This window comes from Panthera uncia, assembly GCF_023721935.1.
Source record: "Panthera uncia isolate 11264 chromosome A1 unlocalized genomic scaffold, Puncia_PCG_1.0 HiC_scaffold_17, whole genome shotgun sequence".
NCBI classification, from domain to species: Eukaryota; Metazoa; Chordata; class Mammalia; order Carnivora; family Felidae; genus Panthera; species Panthera uncia.
In genome coordinates this window covers 30,765,308-30,785,268 of record NW_026057577.1, presented here as the reverse complement: position 1 = coordinate 30,785,268, position 19,961 = coordinate 30,765,308, and the positions used below count along the sequence as shown (strand labels likewise).

The following is a 19,961-nucleotide window of genomic DNA, read 5'->3' as shown; positions in this document are numbered from 1 at the left end:
GTATTTTTAGATTTCCATTGGTGAAAAAGATTGTATAATTTTTTTAATGGAAAATTACTTTATTAAAAACATTTTTCTTAAGTTTTTTAAATTTATTTTGAGAGAGAGAGCACAAGCTGGGGAGGGGCAGAGAGAAGGAGAGACAGAATCCCAAGCAGACTCTGCACCATCAGCGCAGAGGCTGACGCAAGGCTCGAACTCACAAACTGTGAGACCATGACCTGAGCCGAGATCAAGAGTTGTACGCTTAACCAACTTTGGCACCTAGGCGCCCCAAGCTTGTATAATTTTTAAAGGAAATACTTTACATTAACAAACCACATTAATGCTATTTCTGCTTCCTCAAAACCCACAAGTAGCAAGGGGAGCAGGGGGAAAGTTCGGGAGTGAGAGGGATAGGGGAGAGATATTTAATTAGAGCGTGTGAAGTGAAAAGAATCCTATACTTGGAGTCAGAAGACATTTTCAAATGTGGCTTTTGTCAGTTGCTACACCCTCCTGTGAGAGAGCTTTACTTGATATCCCATTCTGTCTACATTAAATAAGGAAAGATGAAGCAAGGACTGGGCGAAATCTCTGCTGTAGGAACTGTAAAATATTATTTGGGCATAAATGAACAATTATTGCTTACCACAGAGGGGTCAGTGTTCCTTAATTTTTCAGCCCTCCTACAGTGATATTGCGGCCAATCCAAAGGTATTAAAATGGATGACAGAGCTTACTAAACTGCGGAAGCAAATTAAAGGTAGAAAACACATCATTTTTACAATATATTTGCATTTAAGTAGTATGTTTTATTCTCACTATTTTAGTATTCTCATTACATGAAAATTACATGAACTAATAATTCTATGGCATGAATTAATGAGAGTTATATTCTATGAGAATTATGGTTATAATTTTTGATAATTTAAAATCTGAGACACTGGCAAAAATAAAAGCTTCATTTTGTTCTTCTCTTAGTTACGGTCAAAGTTGTAGTTCTGTATTCTTCCAGATGTCTTTCTTGTGTTTCTGTTAGTAATAGTGTTTTGAAAGGGGCTATAGAGTATATGTTCATAGGTGATGTTATGAAATTTATCTGAAATACATTTCAAATATTAAACAGTTTTGGATTTGGTAGGTATTTCATTAAGAATTGTTGGTGGTTATTTAATCAAAGACTATCATAATGAACTGTTTATACTACAGAGACTAAAAATTGTCTTTAATTTAAAACTAAGTCTTTGTTAGTGGGTTGGTTTGGCCCAGTACAGTAGTTGCTAAGTTGTATTTACTTTGTGGGTGCTTAGTCAGCATGCTTTTTGGTAATTGTTAATCCTTAAAAAATTATCTGTACCAAGTATGGGTTTATAATCTGGAGCATTACATTTTGGTGTATTCATTTGAATTTATTCAGCAGAATTTTTATTATCTTTAAGTACCAAATCTTGTAGACATCTGAGCCTATAGTAGTGGATAAGACAGTGTCCCTGTGGTCATTGAGTTTACACCCCTGTGGTTAAAATAAGTTCTCTTACCTCTTTAGAATTTTCCCGTACAATTCTATTAAGTATTTCCTTGTTTAATGCTAGTTTCCAACCACCAGTGAAAATCATTACCTTGAGTGTGTTACTGATAAGTGTATTAAATTGACCAGCATTAGTCTCTTAACTAATTTTCCAATTTTCTTCAACTTATGTTGTCTTACGGTTCATTCTCTGCATAGCAGCCAGAATTATCTTTTAAAACTGTTACTTATCTTCAGAGGCCTCAGTGGGGCTTCCCTCTTCAATTAGAATAAACCCTTTACCATGGCTTTCAAGACCTTGCCTATTGTGCCCTTAGGCCATTTTATCATATTCTACTCTCATTTTCTGTTCCTTAAACATGCCATGCTTCAGGGCCTGTGCATTGGCTGTTGCCTCAGTTGGGGAGGAATGCTCTTCCCCCAAATCTTCTATGCTAGGTTAGCTGCTGCTTCTTCCATGTTCATTTAGGATGTCACCATCTCAGAAAGTCCTTTTTTGTCAGTCCATTCAATGTAGTCGCTCTTCCCCCAAACCACGTTCCTTTTGGCACTGTGATGTCATCCCCTGTTCTCTTCTTTTTTTTTTTTTTTTTTAATTTATTTTTTTAAATGTACATCTATCTGAGTTAGTTAGCATATAGTGCAACAATGATTTCAGGAGTAGATTCCTTAATGCCCCTTACCCATTTAGCCCATCCCCGTCCCACAACCCCTCCAGTAACACTCTGTTTGTTCTCCATATTTAAGAGTCTCTTATGCTTTGTCCACCTCCCTGTTTTTGTATTATTTTTGCTTCCCTTCCCTTATGTTCATCTGTTTTGTATTTTAAAGTCCTCATGAGTGAAGTCGTATATTTGTCTTTCTCTGACTAATTTCACTTAGCATAATACCCTTCAGTTCCATCCACGTAGTTGCAAATGGCAGTCCCCTGTTCTCTTTATAGCACTTAGCACTCTTTGAAATTATTTTATGAATCTGATTACTTGTTTTTTGTTTTTACTTCCTTGAATATATGCTCCATGAAAACAGGGACCATGTCTCTTTGTTTATTACTGTATCACCAGTGCTTATTAGAGAATCTTTCTTTATGGTAGGTTTTCTATGAATAATGGCTGAAAGAATGAATGGTATAGCTTGCTATCTGTAGAATTTAAATATTTCATTTAACCTTGAAATATCTGAGCCTGTGTGCTGTTAATGTCTACTCTCCTGTTGTATATCATGCTTATTCTTTTGCATCTTTAACAAAGTCAATATTACTAACCTGTGGTCTTGGTTCTAAAATGTAGATGCAAAACACAAAAGCTCTGATGGAGAATTTGTACCTCAGACACGCCCACGTAGTAACACTCTTCCAAAAAGCTTTGGCTCTTCTCTAGACCATGAAGATGAAGAGAATGAAGATGAATCCAGGGTTATTCAGAAGGAGAAGAAGCCATCTAAGGAAGCAACACTTGAACTTATTCTGAAAAGACTGAAAGAAAAACGTGTTGAGAGGTGTCTTCCAGAAGATATCAAAGTAATCTTGACCTATGCTTTTTGCCCAGACTAGCCTTTAGAGTCCCTGAAACAAAATAATTACCCCAGTGGCATAGAATTGTGTAGGTGGTCTTACTGGTTTGAGGATGCTCCCCAAGTTTGCAGATAAACATGTTTTTATCTCCACACCCTAAGTGTCCAGTCATTCTGGGACTGAGTCACAGTAGTAAAACTAAGGGGCACTTGGCTGGCTTGGTTGGTAAAGCATGCGACTCTGTCAGGGGCTTGGGAGTGAGTTTGAGCCCTACATTGGGTGAAGAGACTACTCGGGAATAAGAGCTTAAAAAAAAAAAAAAGTAAAACTAAAGAAACGAGAATGCTGATCTGTTTATTTATATTGGAGACACTTGGCAAGATGAGTGTATAAAGAGTGTAAACATAACTGAGCTTGAGTCTTAGCCTTGTGTCTTAATAGTTACTTGTATTGAGTTCTTAGCTTTTGCAGGCCCTGACTCATTGTGTTATTTCCATTTTGCCCCTTTGTCCTTTCAACAGTCCTATGACTCACATGGATATGATTATGTCCTTTAAAGTGCTAACACAATATGGTTGTGAGGATTAAATAAAAGAGTTTTTTCGAAGAACTGTAACTCAATAAAGCCCATTCCTAGGACAGTCCTGGTCAGAGCATTTGGCAACCCAAATTGTTTATCAAATGAGATTTGCTGAGAGAATACAGAGTTGGTCTCAGGTGAACTTTTGTGTAGGCCGTGATGAGCCCTGATCCTGATGCTCATCCCTAGCTTGACAACAGAGTACACCTTTCTCAAAATCGAAATATTGGAAGTGTTTGTCTCCCTTGAACAGGGCTAGATTAGCATTTTTAATCACTTCCCTCCCTCCACTTTTCGTATTTTTCAGTTTTGTGTTAGATCAGCCAACCTCCTGTCTCCTCTCTCCATCCAGTTTTCTAGAGATGATTTTTTTTTTTTTAATATATGAAATTTATGGTCAAATTGGTTTCCATACAACACCCAGTGCTCATCCCAAAAGATGCCCTCTTCAGTACCCATCACCTACCCTCCCCTCCCTCCAACCCGCCATCAACCCTCAGTTTGTTCTCAGTTTTTAAGAGTCTCTAGAGATGATTTTGATTGGATCATCGTAATTTGAATTCATTGTCTTAGGTTTAAGGTGCTGGCTTGAGGTTGAAATCACAGTGTTTTATAGGCTATCCATAGCTGTCCTCTACTGGATGTATATAATCTAATGTAGTAGTTATAGGAAGATATTATCCAGTGAATTTTTTTTTTTTTTTTTTTAATTTTACCTCTCTTCCACTCTGGTGAGAAACATAGATTGTCTCACCCTGGGAGTAAGTAGAGAGTCTATTTGGTCTGGTGTTCAAAAGGCTGTTCAGTGGAACATCGGTTTGTTGGGATGTTAAAAGGTGGTCCTGTGGAACAAAGTGGGAAGGTTCTATGGGCAAATAAATTTGGGATGTCTTTCCTCCGTTACAGTTTAGAGTACTGAAAGATAGGAGATGAGTATTGCATGTAAAGAAAGCGTTATATAGGAAGGGAAACTGAGCTTATATAGTAAAAGTCTAGGTCACAAATTGGCAGTGTTTCACTTTTTCAAGATTTATCTACTATACTGCTGCCAGATTTTCTTAATAGTTTAGTAGAAATGCTAGATTATTAAATCTGTGCTATTGTGTGTGTGTGTTTTATGTGTATATATGAAATTATAGTTATAATGCTAATAGAAGACTGCAAAATTAAACAATAGGCATTTGTGTGTGCCTGTTGTGTGGTAGGTAGGCACTATTATAAATGCCTTTGTAACATATTAACTCATTTAGTCCTCAGTAAAGCCCTATGAGGTAGGGTCTAGTATCCCTACTTTATAGATTAGAATATTGGACAAAAAGAATTTAACTTACCCAAGGTCACTAAGCCAGTATTCATAATTTATTTAGGTAAAATATAAATAAGCCACCAAAGAGGGTTGGTACCTCCTTATTAGAAGACCACATTCGAAAAATGTCTGCAAATCTGTAAGGAAAGGCTGCATTCTTTTTAAAAAAAAATTTTTTTAAGTAATCTTTATATCCATCATGGGGCTCAGACTCACAACCCCAAGATCAGGAGTTGCATACTAACAGACTGAACCAGCCAGGTGCCCCAGGAAAGACTGTATTATTCTAGGCTGGAGTGGTGATTGGCTGCCCTTTTACCCTAGTTATTTACGTTGTGGGGATGATGAAAATCATGATGATGCCAGTGAGAGTGGTTTTTTTTTTTTTTTTTTTTCTTTTAAATTGTAGAAAATGACAAAAGATCACTTGATAGAAGAGAAAACTTCTCTCCAGAAAAGTCTTCTTTACTATGAAAGTCAACATGGAAGGCCGGTAAGTGTCTCTTGCTAAAAACATTTGATTTTCCATCTTAAAAAAGATCCCGAATCTCCTTTGTGGCCCACATCTGCAGAGCTGTTTCATAGAGCACTGTTTCCTGCATTCATGAGATTGCCTATTTATTTAAAATAACTTCTTAAAAATTGGGTGAAAGTCATATTGCTTAATGCTTTGGACTTCAGATTTTCTGATGACTAGGTAATTGCCATTTTCCTTGCTTTAGGTGACCAGGGAAGAAAGACACATTGTGAAACCTCTCTATGAGAGATACAGACTTGTAAAACAGATGCTGACAAGAGCTAGCATCACTCCTGTCCTTGTGAGTAAAACACACAAAGCTTTATCTAGTTCATTTTACCAAGGCCTACCCTTTAAAAAATACTTTTATGGTGGTATATTGGAGAAATACACAGCTAAAGTAGCAAGAATTGTATATGTAAGGTGAGGTTACTGTTTTTAGAAGATAGGAAATTAACAATCAGTGTGTACCTCCCATCTCCCAGGCACTTGTAAAAGCACTCTATGTATATCATAAAAGAAGATGTTATTAAATCTTGACAAGTCAGAACAGGTAGCACATAATAGCCTCCTTTTCACACATGATGAAACTGGGGCTAAGGAGTGATACACCCAGGGTCAGCTACGTTGTGGAATTAAAAAAAACGATTCCTTCCTTCCTTCCTTCCTTCCTTCCTTCCTTCCTTCCTTCCTTCTTCTCTTCCTCTCTCTCTCTTCCTTTCTTTCCCTCCCTCCCTCTCTTTTCTCTTCCCTTCTCTTTCTCTCTCTCTCCCTCCCTCTCTCTCCCCCTCTCTTCCTCGCTCCCTTCCCCTTCCCAGTACAAGTGGGGAGGGGCAAAGGGAGAGGAAGAAAGATTCTTAAGCAGGTCCATGCCCAGCACACAGCCTGATGCAACATGGGGCTCACATGGGACTCCATCTCACAACCATGACCTGAGGTGAAATCAAGAGTTGAATGCTTAACCAAATGAGCCAGCAGGTGTCCCCCACAAAAAACAAATTTCAGACGCTGGCCTAGTTTCTTTCAATTTAAATGTGCGTGCGTGCGTGCGTACGCGCGCGTGTGTGTGTTTTAATATGAAATTTATTGTCAAATTGGTTTTCTTACAATACCCCTTACTCATCCCAACAGGTGCCCTCCTCAATGCCCATCACACACTTTCCCCTCCCTCCCATCCCCCATCAACCCTCAGTTTGTTCTCAGTTTTTAAGAGTCTCTTGTGGTTTGCTTCCCTCCCTCTCTTTTTTTCCCCTTCCCCTCCCCCATGGTCTTCTGTTAAGTTTCTTAGGATCCACATAAAAGTGAAAACATATGGTATCTATTTTTTTCTGTATGACTTATTTCACGTAGCATAACACTCTCCAGTTCCATCCACGTTGCTACAAAAGGCCATATTTCATTCTTTCTCATTGCCAAGTAGTATTCCATTGTATGTATAAACCACAACTTCTTTATCCATTCATCAGTTGATGGACATTTAGGCTCTTTCCATAATTTGACTATTGTTGAAAGTGCTGCTATAAACATTGGGGTACAAGTGCCCCTCTGCATCAGCACTCTTGTATCCCTTGGGTAAATTCCTAGCAGTGCTATTGCTGGGTCATAGGGTAGATGTATTTTTAATTTTTTGAGGAACCTCCACACTGTTTTCCAGAGCGGCTGCACCAATTTGCATTCCCACCAACAGTGCAAGAGGGTTCCCGTTTCTCCACATCCTCTCCAGCATCTATAGTCTCCTGATTTGCTCATTTTAGCCACTCTGACTGGCGTGAGGTGATATCTCAGTGTGGTTTTGATTTGTATTTCCCTGATGAGGAGTGATGTTGAGCATCTTTTCATGTCCCTGTTGGCCATATGGATGTCTTTTTTAGAGAAGTGTCTGTTCATGTTTTCTGCCCATTTCTTCACTGGATTATTTGTTTTTCGGGTGTGGAGTTTGGTGAGCTCTTCATAGATTTTGGATACTAGCCCTTTATCCGATTGGTCATTTGCAAATATCCTTTCCCATTCCATCGGTTGCCTTTTAGTTTTGTTGATTGTTTCCTTTGCTGTGCAGAAGCTTTTTATCTTCATGAGGTCCCAGTAGTTCATTTTTGCTTTTAATTCCCTTGCCTTTGGAGATGTATCAAGTAAGAAATTGCTGCGGCTGAGGTCAGAGAGGTTTTTTCCTGCTTCTCCTCTAGGGTTTTGATGGTTTCCTGTCTCACATTCAGGTCTTTCATCCACTTTGAGTTTATTTTTGTGAATGGTGTAAGAAAGTGGTCTAGTTTCATTCTTCTGCATGTTGCTGTCCAATTCTCCCAGCACCATGTGTTAAAGAGACTGTCTTTTTTCCATTGGATATTCTTTCCTGCTTTGTCAAAGATGAGTTGGCCATACTTTTGTGGGTTCAATTCTGGAGTCTCTATTCTATTCCATTGGTGTATGTGTCTGTTTTTGTGCCAATACCATGCTGTCTTGATGCTTACAGCTTTGTAGTAGAGGGTAAAGTCTGGGATTGTGATGCCTCCTGCTTTGGTCTTCTTCAATATTACTTTGGCTATTCTGGGTCTTTTGTGGTTCCATACAAATTTTAGGATTGCTTGTTCTAGCTTCGAGAAGAATGCTGATGCAATTTTAATTGGTATTGCTTTGAATGTGTAGATTGCTTTGAGTAGTATTGACATCTTAACAATATTTACTTTTCCAATCCATGAGCATGGATTATTTTTTCCATTTCTTGGTATCTTCTTCAGTTTCCTTCATAAGCTTTTTCAGCATACAGATCTTTTACATCTTTGGTTAGGTTTATTCCTAGGTATTGTAGGATTCTTGGTACAGTTGTGAATGGGATCATTTTCTTTATTTGTCTTTCTGTTGCTTCATTATTAGTGTATAAGAATGCAACTGATTTCTGTACATTAATTTTGTATCCTGCGACCTTGCTGATTATTTTATGTGTTTGAAACACATTAGTTTTGCAGTGTGGAGGTTCCTCAGAAAATTAAAAATAGACCTACCCTTTGACCCAGCAATAGCACTGCTAGGAATTTGCACAAGGGATACAGGAGTACTGATGCATAGGGGCACTTGTACCCCAATGTTTATAGCAGCACTCTCAACAATAGCCAAATTATGGAAAGAGCCTAAATGTCCATCAACTGATGAATGGATAAAGAAATTGTGGTTTATATACATAATGGAGTACTACATGGCAATGAGAAAGAACGAAATATGGCCTTTTGTAGCAACGTGGATGGAACTGGAGAGTGTGATGCTAAGTGAAATAAGCCATACAGAGAAAGACAGATACCATATGTTTTCACTCTTATGTGGATCCTGAGAAACTTAACAGAAACCCATGGAAGAGGGGAAGGAAAAAAAAAAAAAAAGAGGTTAGAGTGGGAGAGAGCCAAAGCATAAGAGACTCTTAAAAACTGAGAACAAACTGAGGGTTGATGGGGGGTGGGAGGGAGGGGAGGGTGGGTGATGGGTATTGAAGAGGCATTTTTTGGGATGAGTACTGGATGTGGTATGGAAACCAATTTGACAATAAATTTCATTAAAAAAACCCAAAAGTTAAGCCAAGACAATTTGATAGGAAAGAATAATTTTTTTCAGCAAATGTTCTTGAGACCATTGAGTATTCACATGCAAAAAAAAAAAAAGCACGAATGTAGACCCTTATCTCACACAAAATTTAACTCAGAATGGTTCATTGACCTAATTGTAAGAGCTAAAACTATAAAAGTCATAGGAAATAGAAGAATAAATCTTTGCAATCTTGAATTAGGCCAGTTTTCTTGGATATGACAGCAAAAACACTGTCAAAAAAAAAAAAGTAAAATAAATTGGACCTCATCAAAATTAAAAAGAAAATCGTGCATGAAAGGACATTTTGAATTGAAAAGGCAACCAACGGAATGGGATAAAATGTTTGTAAATCATGTATCTGATAAGGGACTGTTACCAGAATATATAAAGAACTCTTAGAGTTTAATAATAAAAAGTTAAATAACCCAATTAAAAAGTGGACAAAGGATTTGAATAAACATTTCTTCAGCGATCTATAAGTGACATTAAGCACTTGACAAGATGTTCAGCATCATTAGTTATTAGGAAATGCAATAAACCACATTCACATACCACTTTATACCCACTAGTATGGCTTTAATGAGAAAAGATAACCGTGTGGACAAGGATGTGGAGAAATTGGAGTGCTTACACACTGCTGATAGAATGTTAAATGGTGCAGCTACTTTTATAACTAGTTTGGCAGTTCCTCAAAAGGTTAAACATAGAGTTGCCATCTGACCTAGCAATTCTCCTTCTAGGTATATGCCTCAGAGAATTGAAAATATGTCTGTACAAAAACTTGTACACAATTGTTCATACAGCATCATTCCTAATGGCTAAAATATAGGAAAAAATCCACATGTCCAGCAACTGATAGATAAACAAATTGTGCTTTACCCAAATAATGGAATATCAGTTAGCCATAAAAAAGGAAAATGAAAGCTATTGACAGCTATTGTTAAAAAGGCAAATGGTCCAAATAAAATTGCATGTAATACTTTCTTTTTTAAAAAATATTTATTGAATGAGTGCTTTTAGAGTATCCAGACATAAATGAACATTTAGCACTCTTGTGCATACGTAATAAGAAAACATAAACAAAAATAAATTTACTAAGGAATCCTAAAAATTTTATTTCATGTGGTTAAGATTTTGAAAATAAAAGTTTTATATCTGTTCATAGTGAATGAAGCTTCCTTGAATGCTTTAAATATTTAAAGTGTAAACCATTTGTATGTTACAGGGATCTCCATCTACCAAGCGAAGGGGTCAGATGTTACAACCAATCATAGAAGGAGAAACTGCCCATTTTTTTGAAGAAATCAAGGTAATCCTTAAGAGAATTCATTCTCTGATGTCTTTCTTAAGGAAAAAGTTGAGTCATGGCTTGTTTATCTGTTCAATAACTTTTTAGGAAGAAGAAGAAGATGGTGTTACTCTGTCCTCTGAGCTAACTGATATCTTGAAAACTGCTGTGCAGGCACAGTCTTCATTGGAAAACTCTGAATCTGATGTTGAAGAAAATCAGGAAAAACTGGCTCTGGATCTCCGATTGTCAAGTACTCGAGCAGCTTCTATGTATGTTTGCTGTTTGTGATTTTAACCTATTTGTATAATAAAATTTACATGCCGGTGTAAATGTTAAGTAAACAAGCACTTGGAGGGAATTAATGTAGTGCTTCAGAGATGGACCCTTTTTAGAGTGTGATTTATAAATCACTTACTGTGTTTTAAAAATTAAAGAAACTAAAATCCTGCATTTGCTTCATAACGGAGTACAGGAATCAGCTGAGTTAGGTTTGTTCTCTCTCAGCTTCTTTCCCTGATATGGTGTGTAACTGGTTTTCAGCCCTGGCTTCACTTTTTTTTTTTTTTTAATTGAGGTATAACCAACATGCTCTATTAGTTTCAGGTTGGTGTACACCATATTGATTTGACAATTCTATATATTACTCAGTGCTCACCACAGCAAGTGTGGTCACCATACAATGATATTGTAGTATTATTGACTACATTCCCTGGGCTGTACTTTCCATCTTTGTGACTTACTTATTTTATAAGTGGAAGTTTGTGCCTCATTCAGATCCCGTTCACCTATCGTATCTATCTCCTCACCTGTCTACCTCCCTCACAGCCACCCAGTTTGTTCTCTGTATTGATGAGACCGCTATTATTTGTTCATTTTGTTTTTTAGATTCCACATATAAGTAAAATCATAGGGTATTTGTCTTTATCTCTCTGACTTAATTCATTTAGCATTATATACCCATTAGTTTCATCCATGTTGTTGCAAATGGCAAGATCTCCTACTTTTTTATGGCCAAGTAATATTTCTGTGTGTGTGTGTGTGTGTGTGTGTGTGTGTGTGTGTGTGTGTTTATGTACACCACATCTTCTTTATCCATTACTCTACTGATGGACACTTGGATTGCTTCCATATCTTGGCTATTGTAAATAATGGTGCAATAAACATAAGGGTGCCTATCTCTTTTCAAATTAGGGTTTTTGTTTTCTTTTGGTAAATACTCAGGAGTGGAATTACTGGATCATATGGTAACTTCTGTTTTTAATTTTTTGAGCAGTCTCCATACTGTTTTCCACAGTAGCGCTGGTTTCACTTTAAGATTACCTAGGGAAAAAGTTTTTTTAAATACTGCTGTAGAGGTGCTTTAGTTTGCAGCCAGTGTTTGAACCCCTGGTAAGAGTCAAAATGTTCTTTCAATAATGTTTTCTTTCCATTTAAATTTTAGGCCTGAATTACTGGAACAACTTTGGAAAGCTAGAGCTGAAAAGAAGAAGCTACGTAAAACGTTACGGGAATTTGAAGAAGCATTTTATCAACAGAATGGAAGGTTTGTTGAACATCACAAAATTGAGTCTTCCTTCTTCCTTTTTTTTTTTTTTTTAGTTATTTTACAATGTTTATTTTTGAGAGAGAGAGAGAGACAGACAGAGCACTAGCGGGGGAGGGGCAGAGAGAGAGGGAGACACAGAATCACAGAATCTGAAGCAGGCTCCAAGCTCTGAGCTCAACACAGAGACCCATGTGGGGCTCGAACTCACGAACCATGAGATCATGACCTAAGCCAAAGTCAGACGCTTAACCGACTGAGCCACCCAGGTGCCCCGAGTCTTCCTTCTTCTTAAACTTAAGTGCTTATATGGTAAATTAAAGGAATATATAGGAATAGAAATAAATTGTGCACATAAGCATGTTATCATTGAAAAAAAAAGTAGAAAACATTCCTTTTTTACTTGGAAGTCCTGCTATTAATGGCAAGAAAAAGAGCTAGGGGAACAATACCTGATAAAATATTTCAGAGTTGTTCTAGAGGGGCTTGGTTGAGTGGCAGTTATGTTGTGTTTTTTAATTCTACATCCTCACCCTTTTGGCAGTTTTTGTGAAACAAAAGGTTTTTCCTTTTGTAAAGGGTCCTGTGACAGCTAGTGTGGATCCTTACACTAAGACTGTGGCTACTTAGGCTGCATGTTGGGCCATTCCAGGCTTCGCATTTTCAGGGTGTGCAACAGGGTGCCAGTCAGTAGTGTGGCTCCTAGAATACAGTATGGCATGTGTTTTTATATAACTGGGGCACAGTTGACTCAGTGGAACTCTTTAAGAAAAATACATTCTAGTTCAGATGATGGACAGAAATGAATGTTATCTCAGACCTCAGAAAAGTTTCTCCATGTATGTAACTGGGTGGTCTTAACAAGCCAGGAGCTGTATTACAAATTCCAAACTGTGTTTACTTTGAGAATTTTCTATATAGTGGGCAAAAATGGTTAAAAATAACACCAGTGTAAGAATGCATTTTTTCAAGTACCTTCTTATTCTTTGCCTTAATGGAAGAAAACTTTTTTGTAATTATACTTCGGATGATTTGATGCTTTACCTAGAGATTAAACTGAATTGGATTGGGTCATTAATATAAAGTGAGAAAACTGCTTTTTTCTGTGGGTAAGATCTTTTACTTCTCAATTCACTGAAGCCATAGTACAGTAAATGTATGAAATCACTGACTGTAATCCTCTAGCACTTGATATACACTTCCAGACCTGACACAGTCTAGCAGCGCGTGTCTTACTAAAGTATTTGGCTTCTGCCTGGTTCTCTGCAATGAACATCGATAAGTATAGCATTATTGAATCTGTCAGTAGAGAAATTCATCAAAAAAAGTATTTTAGGATTGTTCCTTGGGGATGGGGTGCGGGGAATTAGTGCAGTAATCTGTCTTCTTGCAGAACAGTTTTTTTATTTGAATTTACATTTGGTAACATTGTGTCTCACATCAGGACAAGTTCTGGGACTTTATTTTTCAGATGATCTCCAGAATATTACAGATTTTATTTTCTTCCCTAGGAATGCCCAGAAGGAGGATCGTGTTCCAGTGCTTGAGGAGTACAGGGAGTACAAGAAAATTAAAGCCAAACTTAGGCTTCTTGAAGTTCTTATCAGCAAACAAGATTCTTCAAAATCCATATAAAATATACTCCTTGAAAACATCATAAAAATCAGTTGTATTCCCTGAAGCAATCATCGTGTGTACTTGGCTGGTACTTGAGTTCATTTTGTCAGGCACTCAGAAAGTATCACTTTGTACTTGGTTGTGGTGCCACTAGAGAATGATGGGAGGGTAAGTAGACCCTCTCTAGGGAGCGTGGTGTTCCATATTAACCACAGACTGTCCTCTTCACCTTTAGCAAACATCAGTTTTCTTCATTGTTTTGTACTACAGATACATCCTGTTAGCAAAAGACTAGTACTTTATTCTTTCAACTTCAAGAACTTTGGCGATACAAGCTTTTTGTTGTTACCAACTTTGCTTTTATTATTATTTTTTTAATTACTGAAGAAAATTGAGAGGAACATCTTCACATTGAATTCTTCGGTTGCCTTTTTCTTACAGAATGACTGAAAATTTGAAAGAAAAGCCTATAAATGTGCACATATGCAACTATGTCTTATGTTTTCTTAGAAAACCAAACTCAAACTGAAATTTCAAGTCCTACTGTGGAACACATTTCTGTTTAATTTCCAAAGTGAAAGTTTCTCACAGGTAATATGTTAGCAAAATTTTGCAATTCAGTGGTCACACAGCTCCTGGATGAAGATAACAGAGGGCACACCAAAAAGTGACCTTGTTTATTAGTATAGTGAACACACACACCACACATCACACACAGAACTGAATCGTTTCACATGCTGCCTATGGGACATAAGTTACTGTTTGTTTCCTCAGTTATTCTTTTTCAGCTGGTGATGATGTGATTTGTCTGCATCAGATCCTGTACTTTTTCCTCCCACCCACCTCCAGATAATGTGAGAAAATAGCCATGTCTGTGTAGGAACACTGATGGTGCTCAGATTTGTGTGTTCAATCAGATGGGCCTAAGTTGGCAAAAGAGTCATTATGCGTGAATCAAATCTGTTCTTAACAAGGGCTATACCACTGCATTTTTTACATGTACCTTCCGGGGGTCACATCATTTTTTTTTTTCTCTTTTAATTGGCCAAATCCATGAAGAAAACATCCTCTAACAGGACCACTTTGGCTCAGCACATGCTATTTAAAGCAGCTGTGTAGTGGTGTTCAAAGATGTCTAGTGGTATGCCCCTTGTCATATACTCTAAGCTGATTTTTTGTTCTTTGGCTTTGCATGGCTTTCCTTCAAGTACTCTTCTGGTATCATTCTGCTCATCGTTTTCACAGAATGGTGACTTTATTTGGGCTAACAGTAGTAATAGCATATTCTGGTCAGGCTTAATCTAAGTGTTAATTCTTTTCTTGGTGCTTTTTTGGATTGATGAGTGTCTCACTTTGTGCCCATGGTTTGCATGCATTGACTCATGCGTGATTTTCTTAACTAGCTAATATTAACAGTGCCATGTAAAAATGGACCTCTGCAACATTCTTTAATAAAAGTGAGGGAAGCACGAACCTCAGACTTGCAGCACTATTACATAGTAAGCACATGAAGTAGCTTGGTAATAAGTAGTGTTTCTAGTGTTTCACATTTCACCTCTGTGTGCAATGCCTTTTTCCGGGGGAGGGAATGTTCATTGGTGGTGAACATGTAGTTTTACTGGGGAATAAAGCACTAAATCCAGCCCTTTTTGTGTGGTTTCCTTTTGGTATGCCTAGGTTGTTCATAACGTATACCTAGAAAAATGAAATTGAAAATGCCAAAACAAGTATCATATCACTTTGATTTGAATCCAGCATGCAGTGTGCATTTATTTCTTTCAGTCTCCAGACAGGAGTGTATCCAAACATCTAATTTAATGTGCACTGTGTATTGTTTTATATGAATGTTGATATATACCACATGCAAAAATGTCCATATGCACTATTTAAATGTTTTAAATAATATATTCCTTCTTTATAATGCTAAATCTATATGAGTACCATATTTTTATAAGTCAGTGGCCTGACTGGTTTCATTTTAGAATTAACAGCTGCTTCATGGTGTTGATTATTCACTGTTAATGTTTGGCTGCGAGTAGAATAGATAAAAGTAGCATGGCAGCACTTACGCTATGTGACAGTACTTGTGTGTCATAGTTGAGCAGTAGGTGGTAGAACTAGGCAGTTTGTGATGAGTTTTACTTTGGTACAAGTAAAAACAGTATATCTATATACAAATAATATATAGATATATATGATCACCAATATAATCGCATTGCTGTGTCTGGCACTTCATTGTATAGACTTTTGTAATAAAAGAACTTGAATGTTCTAAGTCATTGTAAATGTTTTTTGTTTTCACTAGATGTTAAAAAACAAAAAATCGAGACCTCAAGTGTTTCTTTGCCTTAATGTTCTTGGGCTTTGTTGGAATTACCTCATTCAGGGACCACGGGGGGACAACATGGTTACTAAGCCGCTTGGCTGGCTACAGCTCTGGGGAGTGGTAAGACTAGGGAAGGCCATGTTGTTAAATGCGTTGTGGAAGTCTAGAAGATGCAGAGAGAACAGTCAGCATTTCTTGTTGGAATGAATTATTCTATTAAGCATACTTGAGGTATAGTTTCTAAGAAAAGAGCGTGCATGGCTGGCTTGAGGAAGGTGGGTAGATTTAAAATCTTTTGAGCACCAATGTGGAAATTGAGTATGATGGTGAGATGATGTTGTTTGGGCCAAGAGAACATATGGCTCTTCCAGGAGGACTTATGTAACGTGCTAAAAATATAGAAGAGTTACCTCACACAACTTTACAACCACTCAGACGGGTTTTGCGGCACCCTCATTCATATTTCTCATATATTAAGTTGACTTCTCATAACTCTGATACTCCTACCTTGCTCTTTGTTTTTACAGTATATTTTGCTTTTAGAGTAGTTGAGGAAATGCTTAGGAACCTTTAAATGTGTTACTTTAGAAACTTTTTGGATGAATTTCCAGTTTGAAAATATTAGTGAAAATTCTGTAGATGATTGGTAAGTTTGTTCTTGTACACTTTAGCTTTTTCTAGATGACCTCAAACTGGGAGGAATGGAGGTGAGATTACTTTATTTGGGGTCTTATATAATGGTTTTCCATAATCATAGGTATTTATTAATTTATTTATGGCCAGGACAAGTTATAACATGGTACATGATGAAAACACCTAACGGTTCCTATACTCTAGGTAACATTGAGAAAACTGCTTATGACCTATTAGTTAGAGACCTGCCCCATGAACTATATGCAGCATTTGATACTTTAACTCCACATTCCTAGAATTTAATAATAAATCTCATTATAAAATCATTTACGTGTACCGGTGTGTATACTCTGGAAGTGTGCTGTTTGGATTGCACAGTGGGGCCCATTCAGGGGTACTTAATTTCTGGAAATCTTTTGGTGAAATCATTTTGGTAATTATACTTTGATGATAGCTTGATGATAGGTGGTACAGTGTTTTTAAAGTGTACCTGAAATGGGTACATGTTTAGGAAATAATTCAGTACAGGGATAAATCTTTGTTACAAATGCTCAATGATTGTATCACAGATTCTCACCTGCACTTGTCTTAATTTTGTAGAGCTGAAATCCTTCTCATCACTCGGTTTAGTTTTAAACTGATGTAGTGTAATTCTTTCTCCAGCTCCACGGCATACAAAAAGAGTCTGCAGGATAATTTAGAAGGAAGCAGAGAATGGGTCAGTAACATGCCTTCGTGCATAGAGAGACAGCAGGTTATTAGTGCCTTTTGTGAAGTACTTGGGGTGGGAAGATAATACTTTAAGCTTCTAAAACATGCCTAATAGGGCCAATTATGGATCTTATATTCTAAAATAGTGGAGAACAGGGTCTCCTGTGCATATTAAATATAAATGGCAGTTCCCGTTAAAAAACTTAAAAGGGGGAGCACCTGGGTGGCTCAGTCATCCAACTTCAGCTCAGGTCATGATCTCAGGTTCGTGAGTTCAAGCCCTGTGTAGGGCTCTGTGCAGGCTTGGAGCCCAGAACCTGCTTCGGGTTCTTTGTCTCCCTCTCTCTCTGCCCCACCCCTGCTTGCACTCTGTCTCTATCTCTCAAAAATGAATAAACTTGAAAAAAAAGTTTTTTTAAATATAAATGGCAGTTCCTATTTGGAGATGTAAGAGTAAAAGCAGTTGGTTTCACTCTCACCTTACATTTAAACAAATGGAGTATTGTGCTTTCTGGTTAATTTCAAAGTTGAGTAAAAAGATGAAAAAAAAGGGGGTGGCATCTCAGAATAAGGTTCTGATTTCAGGAAAATAATGTAATTCATGTCCCCAGTCACCATATCATGATATCCCAGAGTGCCCTGGTTAGAACACATACTTACTCTCGAAATTCTTGTTGAGTGACAAGCTGGTAGTCATCTTGAATTTCTGAAGAATAATACTTTTTCTCAAGCCTCTCTTTCCACTTTTTCATCTGCTCTGCACTTTGAATCTCCTGTCAAGTCAGAGGACAAGCATAGGCTGCACCTTTAAATTTTTCTCTATCTTAAGTCTTTGGTACCCAAGCATCACAGCATTGAGAATCTTTTTATTTTTTAATCTAAATGGCTTTATTTTTTTTTTTTTCTTGTCTTATTGCACTGGTTAAACCTCCAGTACAAGATGGAATAGAGATAGTGAGAATGGACGTCCTTGCTTTAATGCTGATCTTAGGGAGAAAGCATTCAGTCTGTCATCAGTATGTAGGCTTATAGCTGACAGGTTTTTGGGTTTTGTTTTGTTTTGTTTTTGTTTTTGTTTTTTTGTAGATACTCCGTATGAAGTCTTGTAAAATCTCTTTTCTACAGTTTGCTGAGAGTTTCTGTTATGGCTGAATGTTGACTTAGGTGAAATGCTTTTTTTTAATGTACATAAATTATTATTTGTTCTTTTCCTTTTTATTCTATTGGTATGGTAAGTTGCATTAATTGATTTTCAACATTCCCTTCCTGAGAGACACCCCACTGGTCACAGTGCTTTATTGTTAAATTCAATTTGTCAATGTTTTGTTGAGGATTTTTGCATCTGCATTTATGAAATATGTTGGTCTGTACATTTTTTTTCTTTTAGTGTCTTTCTCTGTTTTCTTTATCAGGGTAACTTTATTTTTTTACTTTTTTTTTGAGTTGATTTTTTTTTTTAATTTTAATTTTTTAAAATTTGCATCCAAATTAGTTAGCATATAGTGCAACAATGATTTCAGGAGTGGATTCCTTAGTGCCTCTTATCCATTTAGCCCATCTCCCCTCCCACAACCCCTCCTGTAACCCTCAGTTTGTTCTCCATATTTATGAGTCTCTTCTGTTTTGTCCCCCTCCCTGTTTTTATATTATTTTTGTTTCCCTTCCCTTATGTTCATATGTTTTGTCTTTTAAAGTCCTTATATGAGTGAAGTCATATGATTTTTGTCTTTATCTCACTAATTTCACTTAGCATAATACCCTCCATTTCCATCCTCATAGTTGCAAATGGCAAGATTTCATTCTTTTTGATTGCTGAGTAATATTCCATTATATATATATATATATATATATATATATATATATATATATATGCCACATCTTCTTTATCCATTCATCCATCAATGGACATTTGGGCTCTTTCCATACTTTGGCTATTGTGGATAGTGCTGCTATAAACATGGGGGTGGGTGCATGTGTCCCTTTGAAACAGCACACCTGTATTCCGTGGATAAATTCCTCATAGTGCAATTGCTGGGTGGTAGGGTAGTTCTATTTTTAGTTTTTTGAGGAACCTCCATATTGTTTTCCAGAGTGGCTGCACCAGTTTGCATTCCCACAGCATTGAGAATCTTAAACTGTGTAGTTTACTGTCCAGAGCTGTGATGTTGAGCCCTACTGGACTTTTGCCCTTCCTGGTTTTTTCAGTCTGTGCATCAGCAGATTCACTTGAGAGGGCTTGGTATTAGTACTGTTCACTCTTGTTTGGGTGGGTTTTTCTTGTGTGTGTGTGTGTGTGTGTTTTAATTAAAATCCTCAGTTTGTTCTTCACTGCCTCTTCCCCTGTGCCTCTCCAGCTGAGTTTTTCTGGTTTTCTGTTCTTCACTTGGCCAAAGCTGAGCTGTTCTTTTCTGTACTTTTGTTGTTTAATAAAGCAAATGTATTTCAGAGTACATCTGTAGGTATATGTTCTCCCAGCTGCTTCGCAGCCAGACCCCTGCAGTCTTACCCAACAGTCCCTAGTCCCTTTTTCGGGATTACTGCATCAATATATGCACTCCAGTCTGTCCACAGACCCCAAAATAAGCTCCTCATACCAGCGAATTCTTGTTGCATTTTTCTCTGCTTCTGAAGAGTCCTTCCTGTGTTTTGTCCTCACTACCACCCACTTCCTTTTTAGCATCCAAATAACATTTTCCCAACTTTAGGGGAAAAAAAAGTTATGTTGTGGAAAATAGGGGCAGCACTAAAAAAAGGGAAAGAAGAGACATTGCACCCAGATATGATCCAGAGACTTCCCAGTATCTGATACCATCCTGCTCCAGCAATAATGTGAAGTAACTA

At 37.3% G+C, this 19,961-nt stretch overlaps 2 protein-coding genes across 14 annotated transcripts in view; one reads left to right on the top strand and one right to left on the bottom strand.

Annotated features, from left to right (window-relative positions):
* FAM13B (family with sequence similarity 13 member B) overlaps positions 1–16,735 on the top strand; it is an 89,805-nt gene extending 73,070 nt beyond the window's left edge. For 4 of the 11 annotated variants that reach the window (XM_049649238.1, XM_049649237.1, XM_049649243.1 and 1 more), the window contains 8 exons: positions 646–745; positions 2,800–3,029; positions 5,319–5,402; positions 5,632–5,727; positions 10,225–10,308; positions 10,396–10,559; positions 11,732–11,833; positions 13,345–16,735. In XM_049649238.1, coding sequence (XP_049505195.1) covers positions 646–745; positions 2,800–3,029; positions 5,319–5,402; positions 5,632–5,727; positions 10,225–10,308; positions 10,396–10,559; positions 11,732–11,833; positions 13,345–13,468 — 984 coding nt within the window. In that variant the 3' untranslated portion in view covers positions 13,469–16,735. The remainder of the gene's footprint in view (positions 1–645; positions 746–2,799; positions 3,030–5,318; positions 5,403–5,631; positions 5,728–10,224; positions 10,309–10,395; positions 10,560–11,731; positions 11,834–13,344) is intronic. The other 7 variants (XM_049649245.1, XM_049649241.1, XM_049649239.1 and 4 more) reach the window with 4 other exon arrangements.
* Positions 13,787–19,961, bottom strand: part of PKD2L2 (polycystin 2 like 2, transient receptor potential cation channel) — a 47,688-nt gene continuing 41,513 nt past the window's right edge. For all 3 annotated transcript variants that reach the window (XM_049649250.1, XM_049649251.1, XM_049649249.1), the window contains 3 exons: positions 17,781–17,893; positions 16,987–17,094; positions 13,787–13,896 (listed from right to left, as the gene is read on the bottom strand). In XM_049649250.1, coding sequence (XP_049505207.1) covers positions 16,998–17,094; positions 17,781–17,893 — 210 coding nt within the window. In that variant the 3' untranslated portion in view covers positions 13,787–13,896; positions 16,987–16,997. The remainder of the gene's footprint in view (positions 13,897–16,986; positions 17,095–17,780; positions 17,894–19,961) is intronic.